The sequence below is a fragment of the Mandrillus leucophaeus genome, unplaced genomic scaffold (genome assembly GCF_000951045.1).
Source record: "Mandrillus leucophaeus isolate KB7577 unplaced genomic scaffold, Mleu.le_1.0 Scaffold29, whole genome shotgun sequence".
NCBI classification, from domain to species: domain Eukaryota; kingdom Metazoa; phylum Chordata; class Mammalia; order Primates; family Cercopithecidae; genus Mandrillus; species Mandrillus leucophaeus.
Window position 1 is genome coordinate 1,493,659 of NW_012103031.1, and position 24,176 is coordinate 1,517,834.

The following is a 24,176-nucleotide window of genomic DNA, read 5'->3' on the forward strand; positions in this document are numbered from 1 at the left end:
TTGTCGGGATGAATTTCAAGTATTCTAGAATGAAGACAGCCATGGAGACAAGGGCAGGAGAGAGGAGATATAATAAATTTTATGCCAATGGCTGCACTTGAGTTTCTGATAAGGACCTAGAACCCTTGGACTCCCCAGTAACATTGACTGAGTTGTTTATGATTCCTCATAGAATATGAACTCAAAGGAGGTCAATGAGGGGTGTGTGTGTGTGTGATTCTTTGCCAACTGCCAAGGTGGAGAAGCCTCTTCCAACTGCAGGCAGAGCACAGGTGGCCCTGCTACTGGCTGCCACTCCAGCCCTGCCTCCTTCTCCAGCATATAAACAATCCAGCAGCCTCAGTGAATCACTGCTGTGCAGGGAAGGAAAGCTCCACGCACACAGCCCAGCAAACAGCAGCACACAGCTGAAAGGAAAACTCAGAGGAGAGAGATAAGGAAGGAAAGTAGTGATGGATCTCATCCCAGACTTGGCGGTGGAAACCTGGCTTCTCCTGGCTGTCAGCCTGATACTCCTCTATCTGTGAGTAACTGTCCAGGCTCCTCTTCTCTGTTTCCCTGGACTTGGGCTGCTAATCAGGCCTCTCTTTCCCTTCTCTGTTTTGAAGATCAAAAAGGATGTTCAGGTCGGGCGCGGTGGCTCACACTTGTCATCCCAGCCCTTTGGGAGGCCGAGGCAGGTGGACTGTCTGAGGTCAGGAGTTCAAGACCAGCCTGGCTAACATGGTGAAACCCCATCTCTACTAAAATTACAAAAATTACCTGGGCTTGGTGGTGGATATCTGTGGTCCCAGCTACTTGGGAGGGTGAGGCAGGAGAATCGCTTGAACCCGGGAGGTGGAGGTTCCAGTGAACTGAGATCATGCCACTGCACTCCAGCCAGGGTAACAGAGTGAGACTCCATCTCAAAAAAGAAAAAAAAAGATTTTCAAGAAGTAGCTTAAGTGTTGGATGCTACAAACACAGAGGGGTTATGATGGATCTTTTGCAGATCTATAAAGGAATAAATAAGCATCTCCCCCATCTATCTCTAGTGTCAAGAAGGGTTTAGGGACAGCACTGATTGAGGATAATCTAATTAACAATGGTTTGGACCCAGCTTACTAAACCAGAATTTGGATTTTACATTTTTCCCCTTAAGTTGCAGGAGAAGAGGATGAATCTTCTCACTGGTGGGATCCTGACATGCTAGGGCAGGTGGAGGGAAGAGCCACTCCCACTGTGTTTGCAGTAGAGGCTTCCCGCCTGTCACATTTTACTTCTAACTCAATTTCACTGTTATTGAGAGTAGGGAATCATGGTGACATGAAAATAGAAAATACAAACCTTGTTTTAATTCTTTCACCGAAAGGTTAGCAATTCGGTGAGTTGTGGTAACATGGTTTCCTCCTGCTGGCATTTTAACATGAATCGATATGACTTAAATTCATCCTTTTTAAAGCCAGACTTTTTTGGAGATACACTATTTCCAGCATGTTCCTCCTGGGTGATAAAAGAGAGCTATTAGTTCAGTATTTGTGACAATAAATGTGTGTAAAATAACCTCACCTTTCCAGAATAACGTCAGGAATATGACTCTAACACACAAATGTATATCTCTATGACAAGATTGCATATGTCTTTTAAAAAATACCTTGCTGACAGTTTATCTTAATACCCCCATTTCAAATAAGCCTGCTTAGCAGGTTATCTTAAACTCTCAGGACAAGGAAGTGAGCAAGACTGTGAACCAGTGAGGACAGCAAAAGCATCCAGGTAGGATCAAGATGAAGTGAGAAAATATTCCTCATCCCTCAGGGTAGCACTCTAAAGAGATATTCATGGTTCCTGCCCCCCAGTGGAAGTCACTCGAAGGGCAAACACGTTGGCATCTCATCTGCTTCAATCCTGGACACAGGGGCATGATTGGTGTCACTCTGTGTGTTGTTGGCCATGTTGTGGGGCTGTCACTTCAGATTCTGGCAGTCAGGCAGACAATACCTGAGCCTTAGATGAGGCCGGTACAGCCCAGTTATTCAGAAACTATAGGGTAGACCATACCCTTCTTAGGCCTATACAATTACATGCAATAGATGACTGACTTTTCTGTTAGCCTCTTCATTGTAACCGAATGCAGGATTACTCTATCAAACAGAGGGAAGCTGTAAAGAAACTAAACAGTTCGCCCAGGCCAGCCTCTGCCTTGACATGGTACCATGTGAGTCTAGACACTCGCCTAGATATGTCCTTGGGGACCAATGCTGCCGACACATTAACTCAATAGTTTGTCCTGGCCTGAGAGATCATGTAACATGTAGAAAATTTAGAAGCAGAGATTAGTGTCATTGATTTGCCATGGCTGTGACAACAAAGGAAGGAACTGGAGTGGGAAAACCCAAGGTCACCCTGGTTTTGGTAGACGATGCACACACTTCCACTAACTGTTCTGAGGCAAGGATCCAAATGCACTATTGGGCCTGGCTATGCTGCCTGTGCTGGATCCTCCAAGCACGAGCCTCCAGGCCATTTCTCAATTGTATTTTTACCACATATTATCAGAGTCACTGGATTTGTACAGAATGTTTAGAACCTATACTGCCTTATGGGAAACCCTTTAAAGAAGAGAAAACAAGGTCTTAATTCAACTGTCTGGAATATTTTATGGTTATTTATGTGGAATACTGCATCTTTTCCTATCAACAGGAAGGTACGTGGACATTAGAAGGTGCCTGTCTTTCAGCACATACATCCATTTATATACACCATACTTTTCAGCCACATTTTCCTAATTTGCCTCTCTGGGGTCAAGCTTGTGGGATTAGGAGATTCATGGTTGAATTGATGGCTGGTGACCTCTTCCATCAACCTTTCTTCTTCCTCCAGTCCTCCACCCCTCAGTAACATCAGACTGGGAAGGTCTTCAGACATCCAGAATCCCCAGTTGGGAGAGTCCATACATGACCCATCAAAGATGAGCTGCAAGCAGGCCTGCCATAGGGAGCAGCAGCCTTAATGGGTTTTCCTACAGAGATAGTTCATGTGCAGAGGCAATAAACTGACTGCCTTGTAATTGATCACCTTGGAAAAAATGAGCATGTCTGGCTGTATTAGTCTTTTCTTCCATTGCTGTAAAGAAATATCTCAGGGTGGATAATTTATAAAGAAAAGAGATTTAATTGGCTCACGGTTCTGCAGGCTGTACAGGAAGCATAGTGACTTCTGCCTCTAGGGAGGCCTCAGGAAATTTACAATCATGGCAAAAGGTGAAAGAGAAGCAGGCAGATCTTACATGACTGGAGCAGAAGCAAGAGAGGGTGGGGAGGAGGTGCCACACACTTTTAAACCACCAGATCTCATAAAAACTCATTGTCACGAGGACAACACCCAAGGGGGATGGTGTAAAACCATGAGAAACTGCTCCTAGGATCCAATCACCTCCTATCAGGCCCCACATCCAGCATTGGGGATTACATTTCAACATGAGATTTGGGTAGGGGCACAGATTAAGACCATATCACTGGCACCGTGCTTATCAGGTGAATAGCACCAGTTGGAAGGCTAGATTTCACAAGAGGAGGAATGTCCTGGTTCTTAGTTGTGATTCTTTTGCACACTGTCATTCAGGGAAATATGAGTCAATCATTCTCCAAATAGCTCAAATCAACCAGATCATCTGACCACAGAGACTGAGGTGTAGCTGAAAGGTGCTCGCATTTCTATGAGGCCAATGGAAGCCTGCAGCACAGTTGTCAATCTATAGAAATAAGGACTCTGTGACTCCTCCAAGACCTCTCTGTGAAAGACGGTTTAAGAAAGGCCAGATGCTAGAACAGGGTCAGAGGTTAGAGCAAAGGGAGAGCATAAAAGCCTCTGAGCAAACTCTAAAGACAGGGTCACCATAGGCTCTCAGTGACCCTCTGTGATTGAGTGGAGGCAGTGACGCAAAATCTCATCATCACTGCAGAAAACAAACAAACAAAAAAAATTGTCACCCTTTCTACCTAGGATGAGAATCCCAAAATCAGAGAAGAATCCACTTACTAAAAAGACATAAGGGAAAGAAGTGCCCTGGAAGAATTCCTGCCTGAATCTCTCAGTATCATTCACATTTGAGGACATTTATCAAGTATTCATTACAGGATTGGGACCATGAAGACTGCTGCTGCTTTGAGCTAATCATTGTGACTTTTTGGGGTCTCCCAGTGGAGGCACCAAACGACCTGATGAACAAATATAATCATTGCCATCGGAGTTACTGTTATCTTTTATTGCCTTAATGTTACCTCCTCTTGAGCATTCCAGTTCCTCTGTCAGTGACTCACCAGTCCCTGTATCTATAAAGTCACAATCCCTGTGACCTGATTTCTGTTTCACTTTGTAGATATGGAACCCATTCACATGGACTGTTTAAGAAGCTTGGAATTCCAGGGCCCACACCTCTGCCTTTTTTCGGAAATGTTTTGTCTTTCCGTAAGGTGAGTGTTTTTGAGCTTCCTCTTTTGCTTCTTATGATTGCAAAGAGCAGCTGAGTTCCATCAGTAAAAGTACTTCTCAGAAGGAAGGTCTGAGGTTTTATACTTTCAGAAACAGTGTGTAGGCATCACCCAGAGCACGGCAAAGTTTACCCTGGGGCTCTCTTGCTAACTCTCAGGAACCTCAAGTTTCCCACAGTTTAACAGCCCAAATCTCAGGTAGATCAGCAACTTGATGTGCAGACATTGTGAGCACCATAAAGAGCATTTCCTTTTTGCTCGATGCAGGTTCCCAGGAAGGTACAGTCATACTTAGTTCGTATTAAAAGTAGGAACAGGAGTCCCTGATTGTGGCTTGTTTTCTGTGGACATGAGAGTCAAACTTTCCTCTCTGTAGCAGTAGCTCATGAGTAGCCTTTTTTCCCTTCCTCCTGCACAGCTTTGAAACTCAGTTTATTATTATTAGGGAAATCAAATATTTACCATTGGGTCATTTGCACCTGCTTGAAGCCTCTCCAAAAAATGCTAAATTTCCTGAGGATATTTCCACGGCTCTACCACAGCTCTTACTCCCCATGATATCTTTTGCCACTTTGAGATACAGAACAAAGGTGTTCCGCTTTACTTCTTTTCCTTTGAAGGTTGCATCTTGTGGGTGAGTCTGAGCAGGGAGTGGATGTAACTGAGATGAGATAGTGGTTGTCTATTAACCTCAGATATTTAAGCACAATATGAATTTGTGGGTTTATTTTTTACACAAAGTCAGGATCACATACAAAATCGCTAGAAAGGGGATGATTTGACAAAATTATTAAATATTTAATTTCATTAAATAGAATGTTATATGTGCCACACGGACTGTGAACTTTGGGTGAGCCTTTGTGCCTAACCTTATCTCATGCTCTGTTCAGGGCCTGGTCCCTGGATGGAAAATTACGAACTCATCTCCACAGGACCAGCAACAGCAGTCAGCTCTCTGGCTTAGACAATCTTTCCTGCATACCTGAGGCTTGTTTCTCAGATTCTAGTTCTCCCAAGTGAGGACTTTGTTGTCTAATTACTGTCGAGGAATTTCATCTTTTTTCCCTCTGCAAAATCAATAATTTCCTTACTTTCACACACATCCGTGAGAGGAGGCCAGCAAACAGCCTTTGTGTGAGCAATAAAGGTTTTTAATTACTTGGGTGCAGATCGACTGAGTCTGAAAAAGGAGTCAGCGATGGGAGATAGGAGTGGGGCAGTTTTATAGGACTGGGGTAAGCAGTGGAAAGTTACAGTTAAAGGTGGTTATCCATTGTCAGCAGAGGAGGGGGCCACAAGGCGCATGGTGGGGAGATCATAGGACTCATTGTCCAGAAGAAGAACGTCATGAGGTCGATCGATTGATCAGTTGGGGCAGGGCAGGAATAAGTCATAATGGAATGTTGTAAGGTTGGTCAATCAGTTAAGACAGGAGCTGGCTGTTTCACTTCTTTTGTAGTTTTTGGTTGCCTCTGGCCATCTGTATATATACATGCAGGCTTGGGCTCAGAGGCCTGAAACCCACCATTTGCCCCATGTCAACTCTTTAGTAGATGGATCCCCAAGATACACGTTCCTCAGACCTTCTTTTTGATAGTTAAAACTTCACCCCTGAAATGTAGAAAGAGGAAGGTTTACTTTTAAGTTTCAGTGCAAACTCCAAGCAAGTGTCATAATTTGCTGTGTCCAATGTCTAGAGGTGACATTTTCTCAGAACTTCCATGTTAAGCTGGAAAACTGGAAAGTGAGTCCACTTTGTCATTCTGTCACTCACTCGTTTTTCACTCAACAAACATGCCTCACAATTTATCTAAATCCGCTAGACTAAAAGAGGTCCCTGGTGTCTGTAACTTTCTAATTCTACTAGAATTCCAGAGCGAGCTCATGAAATAAATGAAAAGGATGAAGAACAAAGAGATAAAAGGGTGCACATTCCCTTCTGATGCTCACTCACTTTCCCTCAGCCTTAGTTTCCCCACATGCCCCTGGAGGTGATCATTCAGGGATTTATGAGATTTTAGAGACAACATATGAAAAAGCAAAGAGACATCAGAAAGACAAGGAGTTACTTAGTATTTATACACCAGGATAAGTCATTCAGTATCCACAACAGTTAAAGAAAATTCAAGAGTGATTTTATATTTCCCTTTTCAAATACCTCCTGTCTTTTCTCTCTTTTCTCTTGTGACGTCTCTAAATAAGCTTCCTCTAACTGCCAGCAAGTCTAATTTCATTGGATTTGACTGTTTTCAGCCCCAATTAGAGGCAGGGTTAAGTACATTTAAAATAATAATCAAATATTATTTTGTTTCTCTTCTCAGGGCCTTTGGACGTTTGACATGGAATGTTATAAAAAGTACAGAAAAGTCTGGGGGTGAGTATTCTGGAAGCTTCCATTGGATAGACTTGTTTCTATGATGAGTTTACCCCACCGCACAGAGGACAGTCTCAGCCCAGAGCTTCTCGGGATGAAACTCTTGCCAATCTAATTACAAACAGAGAGGTTCTCTGAAAGAAGAAGATATGTATTTGGGGGTAGAGTATTAGATAGGGAATCTATGTGCCATTATAAGCTATGTGCAAATTCAAGGAGGGAAAGAAGACAAAGATGTTCCAAGGAAAATATGAGGAGGACTTCATATGGGTTTTGAAATAGTTCTCCTTCACTACAAAGATCAGTAACAAGGGTGATGCCACACCAAGGTTGGACAGGTAGTTGCTGGGCAGGTGTCTTTGCAGAAATATTTTTGTGTAAGTTTGGGATGGGCTTTCTGCAAGCTTGTGGTTTCGCAGTCTTTTGTGATAGTTTTGTTATCAGGCACACAAGCATGAGAATCCTCTCTTCATAGCCTTCTGTGATTTATTTGTCAGGGTTTTTAATCACACACATAGGCACACGGACACACTGACACACACACACACATACACACACGTGCCATAATTTTGGTTCTCACAACGTTCACACTCACTATTGTAAAACTTTTTGAGGCTTGTCCCACCAAGGATCCCCTGTGTCACCAGGTGTTGAGGTCTTTGGTCTAAACTAGGCTGGGAGCATTGTGGTTACCACTTTTCCCCAGACTTTGGCGACCCGGGGACTCCCAGCATCACGTTCTGTCCAGTGTCTCCCTATTCTCCTCTTCTTTTTTTCTTCCCTTGGTGCCCTTTTATCGCATGCATTGTCTCAGACCCTTCTAATATGTGCTCATATTAGCAGGGCATCATCTCCTTCCCACATCGATTCACTTTCAACTAAAAGCCAAAACTCTTCATTTGTACTTTGGATTTAACATGCTTTTGGAAGAAGGGTTGAGAGACATAGAGAAACAGATTGGGAAACCATTTATGCTCTGCTGTTTTTTTTTTTTTTTTAACTTTCTGTGTAATTGTGGAATTTTTCATTCCGTTTTATTATTAACTTGAAGCCAAGACTTTTTAATAGAAGGATATATAAGTATATCTTTGTCTATACCTTTCTGCTGAATATGAAGAAATGCTGAATATTCTTAAACCATTGTGTTCCCTTGTGGGCTGACGGACTGTGATTTTATAAGGCGACCTCAGCCAACTGCAGCCGCTGTCAGAGGGGCTAGAGATTTGGAGAGCAGTGGAAGAGGTGCAGTGGCGTGTTGGTTAACTAGAAGCAAGAGGCAGAAGGCTTTGCCTCTTTGTACTTCATCTTCTCTAATCAAGTCCTCAGAAACCACAGTGCTGCCTGAAGGGTGCTGTGGACCTGGCACGGCCCACACAAGGAACACAACTGAGTATAAAGAACACACAGCTCTGGATGTCCACGGGCCCCACAGCAACTGCCCTGGAAACACTTAGTCCTTGTGAGCATTTGATGATTTACTTGCCTTCGTTTTTCCATGGACCTAATATTCCTTTTAAAAGTGAAATATTTTAAACATATGAAACATTGTGGAGAATGGCATGGAAAATACCCACATATGCAGCACCCAGCTTAACAAATGCTCTCCTGTCATTTCTAACCATGATCTCTTTGAAGAGCTCTTTTGTCTTTCAATGCCTCCTCCCTGTTTGACCCACATTACCCTTCATCGTATGAAGGCTTGGGTGGCTCCCGTGTCAGAATCTTGCTGTGTGTAATACCTAATGAACTAGAACCTAAGATTACTGTGTATTGTACATTTAGGGTATTATGTAATGTCAGGATTAAAGTCTGGCTTCCTGGGTTGGGCTCCAGCTGTAGAATAAAGCTGTTGATGTTTAATCAACTCTGTTTTTTCCACACAGTTTTTATGACTGTCTACAGCCTGTGCTGGCTATCACAGATCCCAACATGATCAAAACAGTGCTAGTGAAAGAATGTTATTCTGTCTTCACAAACCGGAGGGTAAGCATCCAGTTTTTGAAATTAAAATACTCATTGATTGATTAAATTTTATTTTAAATATATTCATAGACATTTGCCTAAAAAATGTGCAGGAAGATTCCAGGTACACTTCATCCTACCCACCCCCACCCCAAGTGCTGACATCTTGCAATCTTGCATAACTATAAATACAGCATATTCATGTTACGATAGTACAGGAAATTGACATTGATACAGTTCACAGAGCTTATTCAGATTTCACCAGTTTTATGTGTCCCTCATTTCTGTGTGTAGTTTTTTGTTTTTGTTTGTGGTTTTTTTCTTTGTTTGTTTTTTGAGAAGGAGTCTCGCTCTGTCACCCAGACTGGAGTGCAGTGGCGCGGTCTTGGCTCACTGCAACCTCCGCCTCCCGGGTTTACGCCAGTTTCCTGCCTCAGCCCCACCATGCCCCGCTAATTTTTGTATTTTTAGTAGAGGTGAGGTTTCACTGTATTGGCCAGGCTGGTCTTGAGTGTGTAGGTAGTTCTATGCAAATTTATCACATTTGTAGATTTGTGCAATGACCAGTATGATCAAGATGCAGACCCATTCCATCTCCATACGGCTCCCTGCTGCTATCCTACAGTCACAAGTCTTCTTCTCTGAGAGAGTCTTTATCAGTGAAAATGTCTTTCTATTTTGAGGAGGCCAATGTATTACTAATTTTTTTATGGATTGTGCTTTTGGTGTCAAGTCTGAAAGTTCTTTGCCTAGCCCTCCTTCCTATATTGCCAATTTTTCTAAAAGTCATAAAGTTTCATGCTTTGCTAAATGTAACTCTATTACCTATTTTGTGTTATTTTTTGCATAAGGTATGAGATTTAGATCAAGGTTCATTTTTTGTGGCTTATGGCTGTCCAGTTGCTCCAATGTCATTTTTGGAAAGTTGGGCATATTGTTAAAAATCAACTGGGCATATTTCTTTGTATCTCTCATTTGCTATTCTGTCCCATTGATCACTGTGTTTATTCTTCCACCAATAACAAACTGGTGACTCTAGTAGCTGTACAGTAACTCTTAACATCATGTAGAGTGATTCTTCCCACTTTTATTGACTTATTTTTTCAGATTTGTTTTAGCTCTTCCTGGTCCTCTGCTTTTCCATAAAAAATCAGAATGAGTTTCTCAGTGTCTACAAATAAGCAGGCTGTTATTTTGAGAAGAATTGAATTAAATGTACAGATCAATTTAGGGAAAGTCTTATCTTTACTATGTTTGGTCTTTCAATTCATGAACTTAGTATGCCTCTCCATTTCCTTAGATTTTCTCCGATTGCTTTTTAACAATTTTTAGTTTTCAGCATAGAGATCCTGTACATGTTTTGTTGGATTTACAGCTAAAGAATTTCATTTTTGTTGGAGTGACTGTAAATGATATTATATTTTTTTTGTGTTTTCAGATATTGATTGTTGGTACATAGAAACATGCTTGGATTTTGTTTGTTGATCTTGTATCACAGAACGTTGCAGAACTCATTTAGTATTTCTAGAAGTCTTTTTGTATATTCCTTGAGATTTTATACATTGACAATTATGTCACTTGAAAATAGAGACAATTCTTTCATTTCCTTTCCAATCTGTATGCCTTTTAATTCTTTTTCCTTGTCTACTGCACTAGGACTTCCCAGTATAATGTCAGGTAAATGTGGTGAATTTTTTAATTGTTCCTAGAGGCATTCAGTCTTTCATCAATAAGCATGATTCAGATGAAGTGGGTTTTGTTTTTTTTTTTTTTTTTTTTGTAGACTCTATCAAATTGAGGAACTTTGTCTCCCTAGTTTGCTGAATTTTTAACATAAAAGAGGGCTGTAAGTACTCATTATAAAACAAAATATGGTTATGGAAGATGAAAGAAAGTTTCAAGCATGTTGGCTTGATAGGACAGTTCCAAGTTGGCAAAAATAATTATCTCTTCCTTTTTTTTTCTATCCATGGAATAAAAAATTAAGAGAAAAGAATGTTCATAGAATTGCATTATTTCTTCAAAATATGTTTCTAGTTTCGAAACTATTACCTACCATTTTTTTAAAACCACCACATCGAGGCACCTCTTTTTCATGTTGCCCATGGTTTAGGTGAACATAAAGACAGAGCTCGTCTGAGGCAACATACAGTACACCAAAGCCACCTGCCTCTCTGTCACCACTCTCTCTCTACACTGCACAAGTGCTAGGTGTTGATCCTGTCTATTCCACTGGAAGAACAGGTTCCCTACCATGTGGAGAATTTGTATGTAAAAGGAGACTGGGAAATACAGGCTGGAGACCACATCAGGTGGCTGGGTCTCCCGAACACTGCCCCCACACACAAATACATCCCAGGACACTGGGCATCTGGGATAAATCTCTATTGAGCATCTAGCATAGGGCCTGTCTGTCACCTAGTAGACAGTCACTAAATATTTGTTAAATATGTTTAACATTTTCTACAACCATGGAGATCTCCACAACTGACACAGGACAAAATGTTTCTGCTTTGAACTCTAGACTTTAGGTCCAGTGGGATTTATGAAAAGTGCTCTCTCTAGAGCTCAGGATGAAGAATGGAAGAGAATACGATCACTGCTCTCTCCAACCTTCACCAGTGGAAAACTCAAGGAGGTACGAAAATAGCATGAGTTTTAATTAGAAACTTAAGAATGAATCAGGTGGGGACAGGTAAAAAGTAAGACCACAGTCCCTTTCCAAGGGGTAGTTTGCTGAATTTGAGCTTCCTAAAAATGGTCTTTTATCTTTATGTACAGAAAAGACGTCACAAAATTCATTATAAAATGTCACTTACTGCTCCGTGCTGGGGAAAGCCATGTTCTTCGGGGACTAGAGTCTGCACATTTTACTATGGGTGGTGTTGTGTTTTGTGCTTAGATGGTCCCTATCATTGCCCGGTATGGAGACGTGCTGGTGAGAAATCTGAGGCGGGAAGCAGAGACAGGCAAGCCTGTCACCTTGAAAGAGTAAGTAGGAGCACAGCCATGGGGTTCTGAGCTGTCATGAGCCCTGCCAGCTGCCTGCCATGGAGCTGATATTCCCACTGTTGGGTTACTCCAGTGACTAGACAAAAGGATGGCTGTAGTATTGTAACTTCAATGGGTCTCCCAAGATGGGGCCACTCCCAAGAGGAGGTGGGGTAGCTGGGGGAAAAAGGTCTTCTCCCATATGCACATGGACCAGGATTTACTTATCCATTAAATTGTCAACATGAATGTTCTGGAAGACTAAATGCATACTTTAGGGGGAAAAAGTGTGATTGCACCAAAGTTTTAAGCATGGCATGTATGGAATGGTGGAAGGGGAAGGCACTTGGTATCTATTGGTTGGCAGTGAGTACGATGGGAAAGTTATAATGGAGAACTTTTAATAATTTTGACCCTTTCATGGTTTTTCTAAGGATATCAGTAGAATACTAAATATTAAACATTCCCACCACTGCTTTTTCCTCCAGTCTTAAAGAGAAGGGGTGGGGGTTTAATGCTAAATGTAGGGTAAGCCTATTTTTGCTATCTACACTGGTTTGTGCTTCAATTATTCAGGAACAACAGGTGTAATCTGCGCCTGTCCTGGGCAGACCAGGGATATGTGGTCACTAAGCTATAGGAATTTCCAAATCAACTTTTAGTGAATTTTTTTTTAACCAGGACATTGTTGGTCATTACATTTTACTAAAATGATTCTGCCGTCAGGGCAATTTCAGCTCACAAGAGTTGGAGATAGTGAAACTTTCCAAAGCTTGAGCAGGGAGTGTAGAGAATAAGGATGATATTTCTAGGAGCTCAGAACAGGGTGTTGCTGTTTTGTGAAGTGCTGAAGAGGAATCAGCTCTGGGCACAGAGTCTGTAGTCAGGCAATGTCACCTGTCTTGAGCTCCTAAGAAGAGTGAATTTTTCTCCTCTTGTTCTGCTGAAGCACAGTGCTTACCCATCTTGTATCATCCACACTCAACACATGCTACTCTAGTTCTCTGATAGTGGGTCCCTGTCTTCCTGTGATGGGCTCCTTGATCTCAGAGGTAAGTCTAACTCAGTTCAGAGTCTCCATCACCCCCAGTGTAGGGCCAGCTGTGTCACTGGCACCCGATAACCACCTTCTAAGGGAGTGTGATGGGAGATGATCCAGTAAATAGTTCTGAAAGCCTGTGGCTCTTAGTCTGTCTTGACTGGACATGTGGGTTTCCTGTTGCACGTATAGTGAAAGGATTGTAAAGAGGTGCTGATTTTAATTTTTCATGTCTTTCTCCACTCAGCATCTTTGGGGCCTACAGCATGGACGTGATCACTAGCACATCATTTGGAGTGAACGTCGACTCTCTCAACAATCCACAAGACCCCTTTGTGGAAAACACCAAGAAGCTTTTAAGATTTAATTCATTAGATCCATTCTTTCTCTCAATAAGTATGTGGACTACTATTTCCTTTTCTCTCTCTCTCACTCTTAAAAATAACTGCTTTATTGAGATGTAAATCACCATGTAATTCATCCACTTAAAATGTACAGTTTGATGGTTTGTAGTACATTTGAAGATATGTATGACCATCACCATTGTAAACCTTAAAATATTTTTGTCAATCTAGAGACCTCATACATTTTTAGCTATCAACCCCCTGCCACAAACCCTGTTGTCATATGCAACCACTAATCAACTTTCTGCCTCTATAGCTTTGCCTATTCTGGACACTTCATAGAAATGACATTAATTTGTCAAGGTTTTTTTTTGTTCTCTAGTTCATGAATTTGTACTTTAGTCTGTATTATTTTCTTTCTTCTGCTGGCTTCAGGCTTAGTTTGCCCTTCTTCATTTACTGTGTTGTGGCATGAATGTAGATTATTGATTTGTGATTTTTTGTTCTTCTAAATTTAGACATCACAACTATAAATTTTCCTCTGAGCACTTCTTTGCCAAATGCCATCAGATTCTGGCTTATCACACCTTAATTTTTGTTCAGCTCTAAACACTTTCTATTTGCCCTTTGAATTTCTACTTTGCCTCATTGGTTACTTAAAAGTTTATTATTTAACTTCCAAATATGTGTGAGTTTCCCAGTTTTCCTTACCTTATTGATTTTAGCTTTATTCTGTGATAGGTTGACCGAGATACACTGTGTCATTTCTATCTTGATTACCTGTTATTTCTTGAACAGCATGATTAATTTAAGCAGCAGATTATGATTTGGGTTATCCTAAGAGACTCTCATCCAATAGATAATGGCAAGGAGATTAGGGCATTGAACTTTGTTTTTTTCATTATTTGAATGATGCAGAAGGGGCTGCTGATCTCACTGAGGTAGTGGTGGTCCCTATGCATAGACCTGCCCTAGATCAGCCACTGGCCTGTGAGAGGGGCAAAAGTCAGAGAAGGAATGGCTTCCAGTTGAGAAACTTGATGTATTTTACTTTTCTGATTGGCAGAGAAAATAAGAATTGCTCCAGGTAAATTTTGCATGTTCACAATGGTTTCATTTTCTGTTGTGTTTTTTTTTTTCCCCTACAGAAATCTTTCCATTCCTTACTCCAATTTTTGAAGCATTAAATATCACTATGTTTTCAAGAAAAGTTACAGATTTTCTAAGAAAATCTGTAAATAAGATAAAAGAAGATCGCCTCAAAGAAACACAAAAGGTAAAACATGGTGGTAGTTATAGGAGGATGTTTAGTTTTTCATAATTTTTTGTTAATATACATATGATTGGTGCACTTCCCTCTCTGTCTTTAGAGAAATATTTTAACATAAAGAGTACTCATGCTTAGAGCAAGATAATTCATTTGGTTGCAGAAAGTGGAGTTTGGGGAAGGAGATATGAGAACGAGTCAGAGATAGCACTTAAAATTTAATATCAGGCACCACAATTAGTATGCCATGGCATAAATATTATTCACATAAAACTTTATCACATCACTTCCCTTCAATAAATTGCCAAAGGATAAACATTACTGTTTAGATATATTTTTTTCTGGTATTATGCTTTCTCTAGATCATAGATTGGTAAAGAATCGTTTCAAGTACAAGCCTATTATTTCAAACCTTCTCCAATGAAAGTCCCTATCAGGCCACCTGCTGAAGTGTAGTGTGTGTTACATTTGAGCCCTCTCACAGCCTCAAGTGAACAGGCGTCTTCTCTGGGAATTGAGGCTGCAAGGCTGGCTAACTCAGCTTTGCCTTCATCAGCCCTAGAGGCCAGCCAAAGGATATCTGCAGGTCAGGGTGGCAGGAATGGGTAACCCAGGTGTCACTGAAGATTGTATAGGTTTTGGGAATGTTGGAGTATTTGAAGATGCTCCCACCAAAGCTGCTGATAAGTTCTGGAAATGTCAGGAGAATAATCTTTGTGGATATTGGTGAAGAAGAGGACAGAAGAATAAAATGTCCAGGACTTCTTCATGGGTATGCAGTTAGGACCACGGAAAAGACCAAAAAGCAATTGAACATTTTATCCAGATTTGTTTCGGGAAAACATCCTGCTTTCCAAGGATTTAGATGGATATTTTTTTCACTGGTGACTCAGGCAACACCCATCAGATTTCTGGTCTTCAAGGGGCCATATTCTCAGAAGGGAGGTTGAGGACTGCACTTCCGATATGAGTCACTTTCTGTCAATAAAATTTCTCTTTTTGTTTCTAGCGCCGAGTGGATTTCCTTCAGCTGATGATTGACTCTCAGAATTCGAAAGACACTGAGTCCCACAAAGGTATCCAAAGAGTGCTTCTGGGGGCTACTGGTGGGGCACTCAGGGAGGTCCTTGCTCTGAAAATGTGCAGGAAGTATTCCAGGAAGATGAGAATTTCTGCCACATAGCAGAATGACACAGGTTTGGATGTTATAAATGGTAGCTGGAGGCACTTTCTAGAGGCATACAGGCATAGATAGCCAAGTTATAAACTTAAAGGGCAACCCTAAGGAAACCTGGCATGCCAGAAAGAGTCAGTGGTCTGTGGATCACCTACATGAGATCAAGTAGCAGTTCTCAGCCTCCTCAGATCATCAGAATTAAAATTTCTGCCTGGAAATTTATTAGGTTTCTGCAAAAGTAACTCTGAATTTTTGTGATTACTTTTAATGGCAAAAACCGCAATTACTTTTGCAGCAGCCTAATGCATCTAACATCCAATCAGGAGGCATGCTGTCCTAATAAGGGTGATTTTAACTGGCATTTTTTGGTGAAAGTGTGTTCACCAGGTTAATCTACTACAAAGTTTTTTTTTCCTTTGGAAAGGATAAGTAACTTGTGTGGAAAACCTCTGAGACCGTGTAAATATCCTCTTTGTCTTCAATCTTTCACCTACTAGTTTTAAAACCCATGTTGGATTTTCACTGAAGTCATTATTACCATGACAGTGGCAAAATGATGACCATGTTCAATTTCAAGCCACCAAGATTTGGCAATCATGTCACAAAATTCCTGAATATTTCATCATTGGTTCTAGAGAGCAGGAGTAGGCTAAATTCAGCATACCACTTTAAATATGTTCATGTCTACATCTACTTCTGTCTGCCTGTCTGTCTGTCTATCTATCTATCTATCTATCTATCTATCTATCTATCTATCTATATCTATTATCTATCCATCTATCATCTATTTATCTGCTTATTGATTATCTATCATCTATCTATCTATTCATCTATCTATCCCCATACAACTTGCTGTGATAAAGGAAACAGCCTATTGTGTTAGTGTTTCATCTAGAAATCACTAGACACATATAGCTATTGAGCACTGCACATGTGGCTAGTGTCACTGATGAAAAATTTTAAATTGTATTTAAGTTTAATTGAATAACATTTGATTTTAAATAGCCACATGTCGATAGTGGCTACCATATTGGACAGCAGAGCTCTAAACTTTGAGATTATAGTTCAATTTCGCATCAGTATCATCAGTTTCATGGTAACTGAATACAATTATTAGATAGTTGAATTTACCCACAACTGCATCACAGAAATCTTGACTGGTAAATCACAGCTCTGTCAACATTTCTCACACTCCTTTCATATTGGTTTTGGTAGTGAATTACATTGTTGGAACAGGCACCATATTAATTTCTGTGTTCCAGGTTTCTAAATGTCCTAATCCAGTCCTGATCAAACAGAGCAGTGATGGACCATCCTGAGCTTCTCTCAGGAGAAAAACCAAGAGGGGGGCAAACTTCTAATCACAGGAGCTTATGCTATTTTAATGCCATTCATCAGACTACAGTCAATCACCACTCATCTAGCTTTTTGTCCGTCTCCAGTTGCTGTACATCCTGAGATAGTCAATTCTGAGACCTATAGCCTAGATCTACCAGCTGATGCATCTCAAAGATATAATCTATACTTCTCAAGCTGGGCTATGCACACAAATCACCACATCTTGTGAAATTCGATTGTGAATCAGTACTTCAATAGTGGGGTTTGAGATTTTGCATTTCTGTTTTTGTTGTTGTTGTTGTTTTGTTTTGTTTTGAGACAGTTTTCGCTCTTGTTGTCCAGGCTGGAGTGCAATGGCACAATCTTGGCTCACCACAACCTCAGCCTCCCAGATTCAAGTGATTCTTCTGCCTTAGCCTCCCGAGTAGCTGGGATTACAGGCATGTGCCACCATGCCTGGGTAATTTTGTATTTTAGTAGAGGCAGGGTTTCTCCATGTTGGTTAGGCTGGTCTTGAACTCCTGACCTCAGGTGATCCATCCGCCTTGGCCTCCCAAAGTGCTCAGATTACAGGTGTGTACCACGACACCCAGCCTTTGCATTTCTAACTAGCCCCCAGATGTTTATGACCCATGGACCACACTTTGAGTAGCAAGAGGTGGTCTGTATTCCAATATTGGTCTCTTAAGTTTCCTCAAACATATCTACAGGAAAGGTCCTTTAATTTTCCATACATTTAACCATTAATGCTGCAATTTTTCTCAAAGTTTGTCAAGGTATATTTTGGCTAAAATAAATTACATTTTTCTTGGGAGAGAAGACTACCCCATATACAATAAAGTACTTTTAGGATCATTCAAGGAGCACACCCATAACACTGAGTATGCTATGAAGAAATGCTCTCTCTGGAAATTACCCAGCTGTGCAGGTGTCAGGGATGGCACAAGAAGGAGTGGATGGCCCACATTCTCGAAGACTTTGGGGAAAACTTGATAAAAATGATTTGCCTTGTTGTGGCCCTGTAAGACACACATCAGAACAAAACCACCCCCAGTGAGACTGAATTGCTTTTCAATTTTTTTTCCCTAGGGATTTAAGGACTTTCACTTAGATTTCTCTTCATCTAAACTGTGATGGCCTATACTGATCTGATTTACCTAAAATGTCTTTCCTCTCCATTCAGCTCTGTCTGATCTGGAGCTTGTGGCCCAATCAATTATCTTCATTTTTGCTGGCTATGAAACCACGAGCAGCGTTCTCTCTTTCGTTATGTATGAACTGGCCACTCACCCTGATGTCCAGCAGAAACTGCAGGAGGAAATTGAGGCAGTTTTACCCAATAAGGTGAGTGGATGATACATGGAGAAGGAGGGAGGAGGTGAAGCCTTAGCAAAAATGCCTCCTCACCACTTCCCAGGAGAATTTTTATGAAAAGCAAAATCATGATTCCTTCACTGACACTGTGTAGGAAGGCTCCAAAAAAGAAAAAGAAAGAAATATAGGGAATGGTTGCTATTGGCAGAAGTATAAGATCTTTGTTAAACAGTCCTGGCCCTGGTTCATCTGCTTTCTGCTATCACAATAATTCTAAATAAAAAACATCCAAAAACCTCAGTGGCATCTAACCATAAGCATTGATTGCTCACAAGTCTTGATAGTGAGCTCCGGTAATATTGGCAGGACTTGCTCTATGCTGGCTGTGGTCTGACGGGGCCTGGCCCTGGGTGCGCTGTGCAGGCTGACTCAGCTCTGCCCCACACCTGTCCCATGTTTCAGTCAGGTAACTACTGGTGAAGAAGCCAAGTAGGAACCAGGGTATCTGACCCCTGAGCTAAACTCTTAAACTCTAGAATAGTGCCTTCCAATACAACACCAAGTACTAGGTGCATATCAACCGTACTGTTTTCAGACCTCTGCCAAAACTGGGATTCTTTGTGGTATGAAGAGACACGGTTTTGGGCTGGCCTGGGTGTGGCAGTGAGGTGAACACAAAGGGATGTTCTTCAGAGATTACAGTTCAGCCCTGGAGCAACAACTAGGAGACTGTTTCAGCAAGTGAGGATAGGGCTGTGTGGGGTTCTATCCTCTTTATAATTTCTACTAGCACTGAAATCATGTGCTCTGGTAACATCCAACCAGAACCTTCTTTTGTCGTATTTGGGATAGAAGGGACTAGTTGTCTTCAAATTATTGATAGAGATTTTATATAATATAGTGTTTCTGTCCACATTTTATGTATATAACAAAAGTCTTGTGTGTGTATATGTGTATGTATACATTTGTATTGTATATATGTGTGTATATATATACGTGTGTGTATATATGTGTATATATCCATGTGTACATATATACACATACATACAATACAAATCCTGCTTAGTAGCTGTTTTTGTTTGTATATATAACAAGAAGAATTACGAAGCAGGACTCTGACCAATAGTCCTTGTGTGGCACAGAGAATTTGCTTTTAATATCTCTTTTCACTTTCTTTGTTACAGACATGCGATCTCTTTTTTGAAAGGTGACAATCACTTTGTCATATTTTATCTGATGCTAATGCTCATAGCCTATTAGTCACGTTTGTTTCCATGAGAAAGAAAAACCACTAGATGGTTATGCTAAGGATTTCTGTCCCTGGAGTGAGAACCGTCCCGAATGTCTCCCACTTTCATAACTCCTCCACACATCTCAGTGGGCCGTTGAGCACATCAATGGGCATGACAGTTATTAAAACAGTTTGTGAATGTTATGATCCTTTACCAGTATGAGTTATTCTCTGGAGCTTCTAACATGTCAATAGTACTGCGTGGACTGAGTTAAAAGTTAATTCAAAATCACAGTTTATCCAAATCTGTTTCTTTCTTACCAGGCACCACCCACCTATGATACTGTGCTACAGATGGAGTATCTTGACATGGTGGTGAATGAAACGCTCAGATTATTCCCAGTTGCTATGAGACTTGAGAGGGTCTGCAAAAAAGATGTTGAAATCAATGGGATGTTCATTCCCAAAGGGGTGGTGGTGATGATTCCAACCTATGTTCTTCATCGTGACCCAAAGCACTGGACAGAGCCTGAGAAGTTCCTCCCTGAAAGGTACAAGGCCACTGGGAAAGCAGTCCTCCCTGAACCAGCCTGGTTCAAGCATATTCTGCCTCTCTTAATCTACAGGACAGTCATGGGCTTGTACAATCATTTGCTTATCTTTTTACTCTTAAAAGTTTTTTTTTTAATCATGAAATTGATCATTGTCACACTTTACAAACCATAGACTAGATAAAAGAAAACTATAGCCACCCACAGTCCCAGCAATTTAAGATGAAGGTCAAAAATTATGTCCTTAGGGGTCATAAGAGTCCAAAATATAAGGACTCTTTTAAAAACATATGATCACAATGCTACTATTATGTCCTACAAATGAATATTTTTTCCTTAATATAATCAAATCTTCTGGAATCAAATTTGAGTAAAAACCATGGGTCCAATCTTCAAAGAATTCATAGCTTAGTGGAAGAGATAGACAAAGAAGGCAGTGATGATACTGCTTTGCACTGGTACAGTAGCATATGCCCATGTAAATTATCTGACTTAAACTATTCTGTGGAGGAGCTGGGGAGAAAGAAGCAGAGATGGAGATTAGAGGAAGGAGGAGGAGGAGGAAAGGAGGGATAAGACAAGGTAGGGAGGAGAAGGAGGAGAATTAGAAAAACAAGAGAGGAGAGGAGAAAAGGAAAGTGCAAAATAACAATTTTGAAGTAGTGCAAGACGATTTCTTCTTCTCCTTCCTCATGACCAACATAAGTGTGACCTGAGGCAGGAATCTACTTTTCCATCAGTCAGTCTCATCACTTACTTGCGTTTTATAGTGTGAAAACATCACCACCCTGAATATAATCTGAGCATTTAGAAATAAATACCCTTTGCAACACTATTTATCTCATCTCAACAAGACAGAAACCTCCTATAGTGTAAGGAGAGTAGAAAGGATCTGTAACTTACAATTCTCATAGCAAAATAGGCATAGCCGGATTTCAATGACCAGCCCACAAAAGTATACTATGTACTACTAGTAGAGGAGTGAGCCCTAAGTAAGAAACCCTAACATGTAACCCTTAGGGTTATTATGTCATTAACTTTTTAAAAATCTACCAATATGGAACCAGGTTCAGTAAGAAGAACAAGGACAACATAGATCCTTACATATACACGCCCTTTGGAAATGGACCGAGAAACTGCATTGGCATGAGGTTTGCTCTCATGAACATGAAACTTGCTCTAATCAGAGTCCTTCAGAACTTCTCCTTCAAACCTTGTAAAGAAACACAGGTCAGTCAATTTTCTGCATAAATAATGTTTTATTAAGAATTATTTTAACTGAAGGTCTATATATTTTAAAAAGAACACACCCATTTAATCTTCTACTAATTTGTTCTATGGGCCAAGGAATCTATTTGGGCCCATCTGTGATCTTTAAGGGTGCTTCAGTTCTGGCGTTAAAAAGCTGTAGCATTAAAAACATCACATAACATCAATGTAGATTGGCATGGTATGACTATCTGCAGTCTCCTTGAATTTGAGCAAGGTTTAAATTCAGTTTCAAGTCAATTAGAAAGATGGGGAAGTATTTTGCACAATCATGAAGGGCAATTACTATCTTGTTTTGACTTTTGAATGATGCTATTCCTTCCCAGAACTTGTAGAAGCTTTCTCATGACAGTGGCTCCCAACCACTAGCTGTACATTGGAATCACCAGTGAGCTTTAAAAATTCATGACGCCGGGGACATCTCAGAAATTCTAAACTAATTTGCCCAGAGTGTGGCTTTAAAAGCTCCCCAATTGCTTCTCATGTGAAGCCAAGGTGGAAAATGACTAAGGTATTTCTACTGGATATGAAGGACTACCATGGTCCAAGGCCATCCTTACTGACCTTACCTTCCAGTTGCCTAGCTCTATCCAACTGGGCTCCTTTTCAACCCAATTATAACTCTATTAATCTTCTTCCCTTTCTTCTCCTCATTCTGTTCTTATCTTTCAAGACCTAGTTCAATTCTCAAGCTCTCCAAGGTGTCTTCTCGACCTAGTCCAGGGCTCATTGGAGACTATTATCATATAATATAATTTCATAATTTGCCATTAAATCATTGAGTTTTGTTCTCTATATTTTCTCTGTGTCTAAGAATGTCTTCCCCTTATCCATTAACAATATCCTGTCATTTTGTTCCTTTTAAAATATCCCAGTGGTGTCTTGCAAGCGACCTAATCTAATTCAAGCATTTGGTCATTTGGTAAATGTTTAAGGAGTGATGGGCAGTTGACTGGCTTGCATACAAATATTAAGCTTTTTAATGTGAACATTTAACAAATGACATTCATGTATTTGCATGTGTGTTTGTGCTTGCACATGTGCACGTGCCTGTCTGCCTGCAGGGAAAATATATTCATGCCTTTTGGAAAGTTTTAAATAATGAGATATTATATTTATAAAAAGATTTGGGATCTTTTCTCTGAAGAAATTAAAGAACAGATGTCATTTATTCATATTAAGCAAGACCCTATAAATCTTATTTCTAGGTCTCATGTATTTATTAAGCAATTCCACCCCTTAAGCAGGTTTTCTACATCGGAGAGGAAAAAGATAGAGATGATTTCCATATTATTTCCATATTCCACATTATTTGTGACTTTAGGCCAGCTATGTAGCTATCCTGCATGTGTGCTCAGACAGGGGACGCAGCCCTGAGAGAAAGTAGTCCTCTGGCACACCTGGGATGGGAAAGGTAATCACTTGTAAGTTCCAAGCTGGCACTTCTTGATCTCCATGGCAATTTTCTTGGCCATCACTCCATGGAGATCAGAATATCACTCTGCTGTGTTTCCTCAACACTGAAGCAGTGTCTGTCTCAATAAGAATGGGGCTAAAAGTTGAGTCAAAACATTGTAAGAATTGAGAGGTTCCCCACTTGCACTACCCTTGGAAACCAAGAGAAAATGTTAAAAAATAAAATGATGCTTCCTTAAGGTGTCTTCCCATCTTTACACTAGATGGGTTCAATTGGGAGGAATTACTGGACTCTGGAAGTTGAAGACTATCCATAAAATTAAAATGTACAATAACTACCCAGGATTACCTTGCAAGTTTCAACATACACAAAATTAACTTTATATGACTCTTCAAAAATAGTTTGTCATCATGCCTAATAATCTGGTTTAAATTTTTAAAACTCATCCATTTTACCTAAAATTTAAATCAAAAAGAACATGGATTCCCATGAATTTGTCTGAGGTCAGCCGTTGCACAGAATAGGTGCTCCATAAATATTTTGTTAAATGATAGATGATGAATGCTCTCACTATCCAATCTTTACACATCTTATAGAGTAAATATAAAGAATCCAAGATTTATAGTACTGAAAATAGTTTTTATATGTTTACAAAGCATTAATGTCATTAATGCACTTTTTTACTTTGATGCTATACTTTCTACTTTTGCTTTATTTAATGCTACTCAATATGCATATTTAACTGTTGTAGATCCCCCTGAAATTACGCTTAGGAGGACTTCTTCAACCAGAAAAACCCATTGTTCTAACGGCTGAGTCAAGGGATGAGACCGTAAGTGCAGCCTGATTTCCCTAAGGACTCCTGCTTTGCTTTTCAAGAAAGCTGTGCCCCAGAACCCCAGAGACCTCAAATTACTTTGTGAATAGAACGCTGAAATGAAGATGGGCTTTATCCAATGTACTGCATAAATAACCGGGGATTCTCTGCATGTATTGAGCTCTCTCACGGTCTGTATAGAGTGTTATACTTGGTAATATAAAGGAGATGACCAAATCAATGCTGGAGAAGTAGATTTGGCTTCTCTGCTTCTCATAGGACTATCTCCACCACCCCCAGTTAGCACCATTAACTCCTCCTGAGCTCTGATAACAGAAAACATTTCTCAAAAACTTCATCCACAATCATTAATAAAAATAACAATTATTTTGATGGCTCTAACAGTGACATTTATATCACATGTTATATCTGGAGTATTCTATACTAAGTTTTATATTAAGCAAATCGATAAAAACCTCTTTACAAAAGTATTATCAGATAATCTCCTGCATATTAATGAGAAATCTATAGAACTGAATGACTGAGAACCAACAAGTAAATATTCTGATCATTGTAATCACTGTTGATGTGGGGCCTTTGTCAGAACTCCAAT

The 24,176-nt window shown here is 40.3% G+C and overlaps 1 protein-coding gene across 2 annotated transcripts; it reads left to right on the forward strand.

Annotated features, from left to right (window-relative positions):
- The first annotated feature begins 238 nt into the window (after positions 1-238).
- LOC105543709 (cytochrome P450 3A8-like) lies at positions 239-23,622 on the forward strand. 2 transcript variants are annotated; one of them, XM_011985745.1, is made up of 13 exons: positions 239-523; positions 4,361-4,454; positions 6,794-6,846; positions 8,730-8,829; positions 11,333-11,446; positions 11,711-11,799; positions 13,086-13,234; positions 14,331-14,458; positions 15,459-15,525; positions 18,148-18,308; positions 19,834-20,060; positions 21,128-21,290; positions 23,498-23,622. In XM_011985745.1, exons 1-13 carry the CDS (start codon positions 453-455, stop codon positions 23,591-23,593), a joined length of 1,512 nt encoding a protein of 503 aa, XP_011841135.1. In that variant the 5' UTR covers positions 239-452; the 3' UTR covers positions 23,594-23,622. The 2 variants fall into 2 exon arrangements, with proteins under 2 accessions (XP_011841135.1, XP_011841136.1); XM_011985746.1 differs by lacking the exons at positions 4,361-4,454; positions 6,794-6,846.
- Positions 23,623-24,176: the final 554 nt, after the last annotated feature.